The 11,883-nt window shown below is 42.2% G+C and overlaps 1 protein-coding gene across 1 annotated transcript; it reads right to left on the reverse strand.

Moving 5' to 3' along the window:
- Nucleotides 1-2,960: 2,960 nt before the first annotated feature.
- On the reverse strand, nt 2,961-8,859 carry inab (internexin neuronal intermediate filament protein, alpha b). The gene is made up of 3 exons (XM_035404352.1): nt 7,590-8,859; nt 6,101-6,225; nt 2,961-5,789 (listed from the first exon to the last, which is right to left on the reverse strand). The coding sequence occupies exons 1-3, from the start codon at nt 8,649-8,651 to the stop codon at nt 5,498-5,500; spliced, it is 1,479 nt and encodes a 492-aa protein (XP_035260243.1). The 5' UTR covers nt 8,652-8,859; the 3' UTR covers nt 2,961-5,497.
- Between the last annotated feature and the right edge of the window lie 3,024 nt (nt 8,860-11,883).

The raw sequence follows: 11,883 nt of genomic DNA on the forward strand, positions 1-11,883 counted from the left end.
GAGGAGGACGTGGAGGAGGAGGAGGAGGTGGTGGAGGTGGGCTGGGAGGGAGCACGGCTTAAAAGGTCATCACAGCAAACGATCAATCAGCTCTCCCCACCAGCTCTGTCCCCGAAGGAGACGAACAAAGACGGGGGAAGAAAGGGGCTGCAGGTCACGATGGCTCGCAGTTTTTCTCCTTCTCTTCGTTTAATGCGAAGCCGCAAGGGACCCGCAAATCTCCGATGCGCATAATAAATTGGCGATTAAAATCAAAATGAAAATGTAGATACTGTTTAAAACGTAATTTATATATTTTTTTATTTTCCCAAATAAATAAATAAATGACTAAAACACAAAAACCTACAAACCAGTAGAGACTTTAAACAAAGCATAATATTTAGATGGCCTTTGCAAAGGACAAAGGACTTACCAATGTAGCGCCGGTTGAGCGTGGTTTCATTAATCCTTTAATGGGTGGGGTCGCAGTGAGCTGCCAATCATAGACTTCTTTGGACCAATAAAAATGTCTGTTTCAAACCAGTGACTCACTGATAATATATGGTTGCTCCACCTATTTTTTTTTTAACAATGCCTCATTTTGCACAGTAATTGCAGTAGTGTTTCGGTCAATTACAAAATAAAAGCCAGTGTGTCATCAATAATACACATTTTGAGAAAAGGCCCAAGAGAGCCCAAATTGCCCTTTTACAATAAACTACATAATAGGAGACATACGTTTGGCTGGGTTTGACAGGAACAAGTGAAGTCTTTATATTTGAGGAACAAATCTTGAAAATGAAAAATAAAAATTTGCATCAAGTTGTGTTTTTTCTGGTTAGCCCCCCCCCCCCCCCACCCCCAAACCCTGAAACCTGCTGTTACTGTGACCATTCAGTCACAGTAACACTTAAAGTAAATATTCCAAATCCCAAACAATCCTTTGCCAAACAATGTTGAAGAGTGTGCATTATTGAAGATGACATTCCAAACATGCACTAAGTTTGAAATATGCACATGAAAAATAAAACACTCCTGTCTCCGTAGGAAATACAGTTCTTCATGCATTATTAAAGTGCATTGATAACAAAGCGTACTTTTGCTCACAATGAGGTAATTGTAGCTCACACTCCGGACACGTGTGTAGTCACCCATTAACAGCCAATAGACCAAAAACTGTGTTAAAGGGGAACCTTGTGAATATGTTTCCTCATTAAGTATGGATGCGCCGTGCAATATTAATGCTCATGACTGAGAAATTTTATGTGATGAGGTTGGGAAAAGCGACATCGTGAACGTATGCTCTATTCATGACGGATCGACCTCGCCACGGATCTCAGTTTAAGTATTTATTGTTGAGGTGGAAGCAATTCTCACTTACGGATGATTTAAAACCCAAAGAATGGTTCCGGAACTCTGTGACCTTGGCTTGGAGCTTGGCGCTGATGAACCCTGGGATGGTTTTTGGCTTGGTGTGTGTCTTCTCTTTACTTACGAGGGACACATAATCAATACACACGACCACACACTTTCCACCGAGCTGTTATCAATAAAATGTTCTGGAAACCTTGTTCAGTAAATGTGCATTATCCCCGCCCCCTTGATAGGGTGAGAGAAAAAGGAAACTCCCACATGCACAATACTGTTATTCACCAATTAGCTGATGACATAATGGTGGACTGGCAGTTAATTCTAAAATGGAAGCTGGGATGTCTCCAGCTTTTTTTTTCTTTCTTTTTTTTTTGAATGAGCTGAGCACATAAATGTCAAATTAATTTGTTTAATTGGTTAGATTCAGCTAATTTCTCTCCTATCTTATTGTAAGATACGAGCAATTCATGCTAACAGTGTTTCAGTCTTTTAAGTCCAGAAATGGATTTGGTGATAGTTCATTATTTAATTTGGAATGGTGCTTGTAAAGATTTATTGACTGCTCCTCTGTGGCTGGTAATAGCATAAACTAGGGGTGTACAGTCTGAATAGTGTTCACTGTGTGAACTAAACTGTGTTCTTGGCTAGAAATAGCTGTACAAAATAAGTATTGTACCTTACTGAACCTGTGTTTAGCAGTTGTCTATGACCATGAAATGCACTTTTTGTACATCGCTTTGGATACAAGCGTCTGCCGAATAAATGTAATGTGTACAACTCTGGTCCTGGAGGGTTAGCCTACAGGCTGGTTTTTTTTCCAACTAGTTTTACTTTAGAGTTAGTTTCGGCTAAGCAGCTCTGTGAACTATGTTGGTTCACTCCTGTTTTTGAGCACAGTAAACTCCTCAGGATTTACTTGCAGTCTATGGCTGTAGCTGGTGATTATACAAATGTCAGATCAAGATATGATTTAGTTAACTGAATAATTAAGAGCAGCATAATTGGCATGATTGACTACTGTTGTACACCCCTGGTGTAGACTGATTAAGAAAATTTACTTTTGACCACCAAGTTGCAGGCAATATTCCTGGGTGGAGTCATTACAAACATCCAATACCCACAGACACAATATTAAATGTGAGATCCTTACCCTGGAAAAGGACGTTTATTTATCACCCATAGGATTTTGGGTACTGCAGTGGAAACAGTCCAGAAAAGTGTAGTTTGCACGCATCCAGAAAGATATTATGTGCTGTATGTGCCAGAGGAAAGGAGAAGACTTGATGAGAAAAATAATATATGCACACACTGTATTGTATTACAATTAACATGTAAAGATCTTTGACAAGGATAGCTGTAATAAAGACTCTTTTTGGAGACATTCAAGGGTGTCAGTAGTAGTTGGATATCTTGTTTCCTTAACTTGTTTGAGTCAAAAGCCATCTAAGAGGGTACCAATACTTGAGGTCAACAAAGTAACCACAATTTGAGTCATTGGCCGAAGTCACCCCTTAAACCACCAGGCTGAGTGTTCTAATGCATTAAAAAGTCAACAAATAACAATTTGGACGAAATTGCACACAAGGAAATAACCACAGACATACGGGATGTTAATGTCAAGTCTTTATTGATATGTGCCATAAAGTCATTAGGAACGTAGGAAGAAGAGTATTTTAACTACATTCAGTTACTATGGTTATCAGTTATGTTCTAATTCTAGAAAGAAAGGAGGAGGAAACACATCCTGGACAGAACCATACACTAAGCACACAAACTGTCAGTCGGAAAGCAGCTGCTGTTATTAAGGCAGTTTGACAACCTACAGCATTCATTCAGTTTTTATTAGTTGCAAGTATTCAGGAGGGGGGGAGGGGAATTTTTATTTTTATTTTATTTTATGAAAGCGTGTTGCACATGCATTAGAAAAGTTTGGCAGTGTAGTCAGTCTTTGATTGGATATGTTGTAATGCTTTCTAAAGTCCCCCCCCCCGTACTTCTCAAAGGTACGAGCTTAGATATCGTGGGACTCAAGGCAAACGTGTTGTAGGGCTGTACTCTGTGAGGTCAAAGGAAGGACGACCCCAAGACTCCTTTCAGACATACAGCTGGTTATACAGCATTTTTTTAAGCTATGGTGTGAGCTTTTGTACGCCTGATGTGTCGTTGGCAGTTTATCACTTGGTGTGCTCAAATCTTTCAACTCAGTGAAAGCAAAACTCAACCAATGGATGTAGGTTGCGTGAGTGGTAACATATGGTAAGTGCTGTAAGTACTGTGATCGATCCACCGCAGAACTACAAATTAAGAAATAAGAAGCCGCCCTTGCATTAGCAGTGCGCAGGGCAGAGGTTGGTGGAGGGAACGGCTAGCTTCCTGCTCGACGGCGCCTGCATGTGGTACAACACATTTCAGCCATGACCCCACGCCTGGAATGATCAGGAGCTTGTAGTGAAGGGGAAAAATGAAAGGTCTATGAAAATCTGGCTTGTCTGTTCTATGAAATTTTGGTTTGTTTTTTTTTTTTTGTTTTGTTTTGTTTTTAATAATCACTAAGGCTTAGTATCATGGTATGGAATCTGGTCGTTGCTGTTAAAAGTGTGCTTCAGGCGTCCTCAAGAATACATTTAGAATGTCAGAGAAGAAACTGTGCATACGGTTCTCAAAGCCCAACCCCTAACTATACTGCAAATGTAAAACTTCTGCATCCTCAGCCCATGCATTTGTGCTAAACAACATTCGTTTTTTTTTGCAGCTCTTTTTTTTCTCGCCGGGAAAAAGGACTTCGGCATAAGAGAGAGCGAAGACAAAAGCCTGCTCCACAGCAGTCGTTCAGCCTTTTTAACCCGGACTAGCGAGAACAATATCCTCAGCAAACCTAGTCTGACAGTGCAGTACAGGTTGGGGTGACGTTACGTCATGACATATTGTAGGTGACCGGAAATAAGAACTTTCACCATCACATAAACGCTGACTAGCACTGGAACCAGTGCTGAGCTAAGACATCACATCCACAATAATTACATTAGCCTCAGGGGGTAAGCTGCCTCTCTCTTCCACTTACTCCTTTCTGGTAATGAAATGAAGGAGAACACAATGACAGCTACAGTGTGAGCCATGAAACCTTCTTCACAACTGACCGCACAGCCACGTACACAGAGAATCCATGGCCCCCACAGATGGTCACCATGCAAACGTGAAATATACGTCATGCAACTAAATGGTTCGATAGTTTTCATTCATTTCATTCATTTATAAGATTATATGAGCAAATGCATCAAGAGCAGGCTTGGAGAGGAGCACTGCTTTTGATGGGGAACACTTTTGGGTGCCACAGCCAGAGCGGTTTAGGTATGGACCCCAGTGTGGATATCGGGTTCCTCTGGATCAGGAGATATGTATAATGGGGAATGAGCTGATGTGAAGTTGATTGATTCTTACTGAATTTACGTGACAGATGTGATAGTGACGGTGAAAAGACTAGTTTGAATGAGCCTTCAAAGATATCCTACCTCGACCCATCTAGTTCTGAGCTACTTAAAAGGCTTTAAAGATGCTTCCAACAAACTGCTACCATGCAAGCTAGATCAGTTTTGCCTTGATTGTTGGCCGTACTGCTCATCAAGAACAATTTCCAAGTCAAATTTCAGATGGTTTCAAGATTGTTTTTGTGCTTTGTGCAAATTACTTTGGAATAAAGACAAGCGGTTGCATTTATTCATTAGTATTTGTGGGAATAATGCTGATAAGTATAACCCAGAGATTTGTTATGTCCTCAATTCACTGTGCACAGTGCACACTCATGCACATGCCCTCTGGAATGTGTCGAGAATATTCAACGGTTCTTGGCAGTGCACGTAGACTTGCATGACATCTATTTAATCACTATGCAGCCATTTGTAAACTTGAGAGTCCTATGCGGGATTGGCAAAGTACGGTGAAAGGCCTGAATCTATTATTATTATTTTTTTTTTTTTTTAACTGTAAAGTGCTTCCTGAAATCTCAGAAGTGACTGCGTTTGCAAGAGATTGCTAGGTGAGTGACGGATACGAGGACTGTGGTTGGAGGGGTCGAGGGTGAGGTTAGGGTTACGGCGGCGTCCTCTCGCGTGGGACAGCCTCCCGGGCGCAGAGAGGGACGGGCCGCGCTTTAGTTTTTCGGGCCGGCGGAGTAGACGTCGCCCGGCTCGTTCTTCTCGACCTTCTTGGTGGAGACGATGGTCTCCTCGATGATCTCCTCGAAGGTCTCGCGCTGGGAGGAGGCGGCCTTGGCGGGCGGCTTGCCGCGCGGCTCCTCGCCCTTCTCCTCCTTCTTGCTGGGCTTGGAGGAGGAGCTGGTGTACAGCCGCGTCTGGTACCCGTAGTTCAGGCTGGGCGGGGAGCTGTGGGTGGTGTAGCTCATCCCGGTGCTCAGGCGGGTCTCCTCCCCCTCAAGCAGTTTCCTGGGGTTGAGAGATGAAGGGAAAAAGTAACTCCTTTGAGCTGAGAGGGGCTGTGATCGCTGATTTTTAAAAAGAGGCCACACAGAAAATCTGCTATCTTCAAGCCCCCAGTGACTATTTCTCAATTTCAAAATATTATTTTAACATGGACAGATTTTTCTTTGACCAGTGTAAATGCATACTTACATACATACGAACATACATATCTATATTGGTTTATTCTCTCAGTTTGTATGGGGAAATAAGTAATGCTTTGCTGGTAACATGTGCCACTATCTAGCTGAATCTATTCCATCTGAATCATGTCTGACCTGTAGGCCGCGATTTCGATATCCAGCGCCATCTTTACATTCAGCAGGTCCTGGTACTCCCGCAGGTGACGCGCCATCTCGCTCTTGGTGGCCCGCAGCTCATCTTCGAGCTGACCGACGGTGTCCTGTTCAAAAGAAAATGCCTGAATTCAAACAAAATAACCGGCACATAGTAGCTACTTCTGTAGAGACGAGACTTTGCGGATTTCGCCCAGTTCAGCACCGTGAAACGGTTCAGCTCAGACGATACCTTGCACAGTACATTTTAATAGATAGCCCTACAATGAACGAGAGCAACCTCCCTTCGTATAATCATCCACGAAGTATTCTCGTCTCGTCCACGCCCCTTAGACACTGAACATACTTCGCTATCGATATGCTTTTTACTATGACACAACACAGATCGGAAAGTTGAATGTGGATACAACTGTTCAATTAAATCGGTCTGATCACGTTTTATCAGGCATCGACAGTTATAGCTATAATTAATTTCGAACCGCTCACGCACCCATTGGTTTACAGTCTTAAGCCCGTCAGAAAGTGGATGAACACTAATCTGATCTCTTCGTATTGTATGGCATCTAATTTAGTGAATTGCCTTGCACATTGTGTCGTTTAAATGTGCTCTTTGTTGAAAATAACGGACACAAAAAAGCCTGCAATAAAGTATATTTTCCATATATTTTCAGTCGTTAACTTGATCCGTGACAACTTAATTAGGTATTCCCTTAAAATGTAAAAATACGCGATAACTATCTTTGGTCGGTTCAATCAGATACTGACATTGTGTAAGCATTGTCTGGGAATCACCTTCATCTCATTGCTGTGTTACAGATGGAGGGGCTACGCCCCCATCAACGTCTTAATTCTCCTTTCAGCACCACGGACAGAGGCCATATAATTTTGTTACGCTTGTAAATAGCTACGCTCTCACAACAACAGCTCAAATTCTATAAAATTATGGAAAGATAATGGAAAGGAGAGGTAAACCTTGCACATACGGAAACACGATTATCAGTCTTGCAGCCAAAATTCATTTTCTGAGGGAATATACTGCACAGGCAAACGAATTAGCAATATTGTAAAAGGTGTACAGCAACATGTGTTTACAAACCATTTATTCCCGATTTTACCATTACAAAGCAATGCAGAGGGTATCCATAGTAGCCTATAATACAAGCTTGTCACTTCATACGGAAACGTTCAGATACATCTGTTTTAGTCTCTAACATTCGTTGTACTCCGTATCAGTTCAAGTGCTTCGTTCTGAGTCTATTCAAAAGTGTTACACGTTTGAAATTCGCCCGCTTCAAAAAGCAATACCAACTCCTGTGATGTAAATGTAAAATAAATAAATAAACAAATAAATAAATGTATTAGATTTCTTTTTGAAATTATACACAATTGAAGTTACACGAAGAGACTGAATGTAACTGTACTCACTGTCGATATATTCAGGAGACCCATACATTTGATTTCTATATCTTACCTGGTAGGTGATGATTTCGTTGTTGTGCCTGTCCTCCATCTCTTGGAGTTGACGTTCCAACGATTCGTTGGTGCCCTTGATGCTCTCGATTTCAATGGTCTTGGACTGCAATTGCCTCCTAAATTCATTGAGCTCTTCCCTGCTCGCACGGATCGTCTCGTTGCTCCTGTTGGCCTGGTCGCTCATATCGGCGAACTTCGTCTTGTACCACTCTTCAGCCGACTGCATATTCTGGGACGCCATCGTCTCGTACTGGCCTCTGATCTCCTTCAGTGCGGAGGTGAGATCCGGTTTGGCCACCTCCATCTCAACGGACACCTGGGAGGCCTGGAGCATGTTCATTAGCTCCGCCACTTCTTCCTCGTGCACCTTCCTCAAGAAGTTGATCTCGTCCAGCAGAGACTCCACTTTCTTCTCCAGGTCCAGTCGAACCATGGTGGCGTCGTCCACGTCCTTCTTGAAAGCTTTCAGGGTTTGCTCGGCCTCTTCTCGCGCTCGTATCTCGTCTTCATATTTGGACCGAAGTTTCTGCAGCTCGTCCTCGATGTTGTCCCGCTCAATCAAAGCCTGGGATTTTTCGCCGTTCATCTCTTCCAGTTGAGAACGGAGCTCCCGGAGCTCCTGCTGGTACAGGTCCGCGAGACGGGAGGGTTCCGTCTGCTTCTGCCTCAACACCACCAGCTCGGTCTCCAAGACTTTATTCTGCTGCTCGAGATTGCGCACTTTCTCGATGAACATAGCAAAACGGTCGTTGAGACCCTGCATTTGTTCCTTTTCATTGGTTCGGACGATTTTAAACTCATTGTTGAGAACCGCGCTCTGGCTCAGATCAAAGCCCTCGCTTCGCACAGGTGAGTAAGAGGACCGCCCAGGTCTCCGGTATGCTCCCAGGGAAGAGCCGCTGCTACGGGAGAGAGATTGGGATCTGAAGCCGCTGGATGAGATCGCACTCCGCGACGAAGAGACGCCGCCCAGCCGCGATGGAGAGGCGGAATAGCGTGGGGAGTCTCCGAAAATCTTCCGGTAAGAAGAAGCAGACTGGATTTCAGACCTGTAACTCATCTTGTCGTTTGAGGAGAGAGAGAAGAATACCCTCTGCCTTCTCTTTATATAGTGGGGCCGTCCCAATCAATAATTAACGTGATCTGGTGCTAACCTGGAGCCTGACACTGCAGATAATTTGGTTAAACCAGGCTCTTATCTTTAAAAATCTGATGTATACATTATGCCCACGCCCATCGCATGCATTTTAAATGTCCCATGATCACTGTTTTGAAATGGCGAATTACCGATAAGAACTTTAACCTTTTTTATTTTTTATTTTTTTACAGCCTATGAGGGCAGGGCGGGATTCCTAAAATGGAACTGTCCGTTTTGTCGCAGTGCTGATGTAAGCAGGAAAAAATTTGTTTCTTATTTCAACCAGTCACCCAGGAACAGAATCCACATTGAAATATTTCCAAAATGTTAATATTTAACATTGACAAGTTTACAAAATTTCTTTCAAGCGATTTAAATAGCATATTACGATTGCACCAGCACATTATTATTTACGGTTGAGAGAAATGCATTTATTATGATTTAGGGAGAGGTCAGATGACTTAATTAAAACACATACACTGACAATAATCCTTATTATTATTATTATTATTATTATTATTATTATATTATTATTATTATTAATAATAAAAAATAATAATTTAAATTAATAAACGTTTATTCTAAATTGTTATTACATGCAATGGCTGCAATTCGATTATTTTCTTTAAATTTGATTTATATTTGAATAATATTTATGGATATATAACGCTACATTATAATCGACATGATCTGTAGTGAATAATATGTATCACAATATTTTCTCGTTTGTTATCGAATTGCAACATTATATTCAAAATCTCTAAATTTAGAAACCTAACAAAACACTGTCAAACGAAGTATGATGCTGCCCTCTGTTGACAGTAGCCTGCTAATGCAATTATGTTTTCTCCAAGCAAAGACTACAATAGCAGTTGCGGAGTAATGACATCACCGTTTACAGCAGTTAGTTACATTTTCACGACTCAACACTTTGACAGGTAAATCTTCGTTAATGCTCGTAATAATACCTCACGGTAACATGCTCATTTTAGCTATGAACATTTTCCTGTGTAAAAACAGCAGCACGGATAATACTAACTAATGCTAACTAAAGCATGTAATACTATGCATAATTAATTCATCTATGTGTTCAGTATGGCGTGCTGTAACAGTTACAGGTTATAAACTGGCATAATCCAGATTCTGGATAATTTAGGAACACTATTTTATGAACCAGAGCATATTACAAACACTGGTTAGAGTAAAAAAAAAAAACTGAATCAATGAACAAAAGATCATTCCCCTTCAAAAATGCATGGATGTCCCTATGGGAGCATTTCGTGCCCATGTGCGGAAGCAGATTATCAATCACCTACCATTGTAATAGCTTATGTCCTAGAACATTTTCAAACAAATGAGCGTGAGCCTAGCGATCTTGGCAAGGTTTCACCATTATGCATGCCTTGAATTGGGAACCTTTGGTTTGAGGGAGGAAAGTGTGCTGTTCACTGATTTTCCTCACATGCCGAGTTCAACAGTTTCACACGGACTTTGTGGTGCTCCTACTAGTACCCCTTTATAACAAAATTAAAGTGGTCGCAGTAGATGACCATCCAAGAATGTTGGACCCCGGTATATGTCTTCCTGCATGAGAAAATGCAGAAGCTAAATATGGAGAAAAAAAAAGGTTTTTTTCATATTTAGTACACCTTGAATTACTGTATATGTTCAGCATTGTATGGCGTTACAAGCCACTTTTCTTTCAAGGCTCCCTGGCTGTTAACACTTTTATATTGAATTTCAGCCTTTTGGGCGTCTATTTTTGGGGATGCGTGGTGTTCTGTTGGAATTTACGACGGCGGGTGATCCACATAGCCTTGGTTCTAAAAAAAGGTCCCAAAAGCACTGCTCATAAAGTGCATGGAACTGGAGGAATATAAAGCATCATCCTCAGGGAAGGGAAGCAATCAGCTGTGACAGCGCAGATAAGAATTTAACAGATGATGTGATGGACTGAGATTCATTTATCATTGCAAATGACAATGGGTTAAATGCAAGTAGTATCACTTTGTTAGTCCTTATTTACCCTTAACAGATGCCCTTTTCTAGAATAACTGAACAGAGCCTCTATTAAATATCTCCCATCTATACTTTTTGATATTTGTTGACTGAAGAAACCTGGATCAGAAATCTGCCACCTAGTGATTACAAGGCATATTCTTAAACAGTGATTCAAGGGGGTAAATGCAATGTGGGTAGAGGGTTAAGGAAGTCTAATTTAATTGAGGGTAAGTGCAGGGCAGTTGAGTGCTTAGTCCAGGTATTCTCTGAAGAGACGGCCATTTTGTCTGCAGAGCGACATGGCGAATGACATTGCTGATGTGGTGGTGGCAAGGAGGTAGCAGGATCCAGTGAGCAAGCTTCTCAAGGTCAGGGCTCTTTTCCATCCTATGAGAGACGAAGCTGTGAGGTGTACTGAGCTGGTTGAATGGAGCAGCAGAGCTTGACCTTCAGCAATAGAGGTCAAAGTGGGTTAGCACTGGAGTCTTGAGTTTAGCGTGAGCTTCATCAGGGAGCCAAGTGTCGGGGGGCGACATAGCTCAGGAAGTAAGAGCGGTTGTCTGGCAGTCGGAGGGTTTCCGGTTCGATCCCCCGCCCTGGGTGTGTCGACGTGTCCCTGAGCAAAACACCTAACCCCTAACTGCTCTGGCGAATGAGAGGCATCAATTGTAAAGTGCTTTGGTTATACAAATGCAGTCCATTTACCGTTTACCATTCATCACGTGAGAGGAGGTTGTACACCAGTTGAGATACAGGGGTCTCTCTGTTGAGGCAGGGAGAATGAGTGAATGACAAGGGTCTACCCCAGCAGCTGGACTGCTTCTCTGGGGGGAATGGCTGTACCCTCCTTCTCCTTATATTTTGAAGGAGAAACATGCAGCTATGGGTAACAGCTATGCAGTTCACCACAAATGACAGCTGGTCATGGAAGATTATTCCTAGGTTCTTGGTTGAGATGGGGGAAATGGCGGTTCTATTGTCTCGGGTTTGGAGGTGTTTTGGAGCAGGGCGTTTTTAATGATGCCACGTTATATCAAAGGGTGTAGCCTTTTTGAACGACAGGACATGGAATGATGTCCGATCCTTGTAACTAGTTGCGCGTTTCAGTTGTTGTGGAGTTCGGAGGCATCAGTAGGCATGTGAACATTATCCA

Source organism: Anguilla anguilla, chromosome 2 (assembly GCF_013347855.1).
Source record: "Anguilla anguilla isolate fAngAng1 chromosome 2, fAngAng1.pri, whole genome shotgun sequence".
Taxonomy (NCBI): domain Eukaryota; kingdom Metazoa; phylum Chordata; class Actinopteri; order Anguilliformes; family Anguillidae; genus Anguilla; species Anguilla anguilla.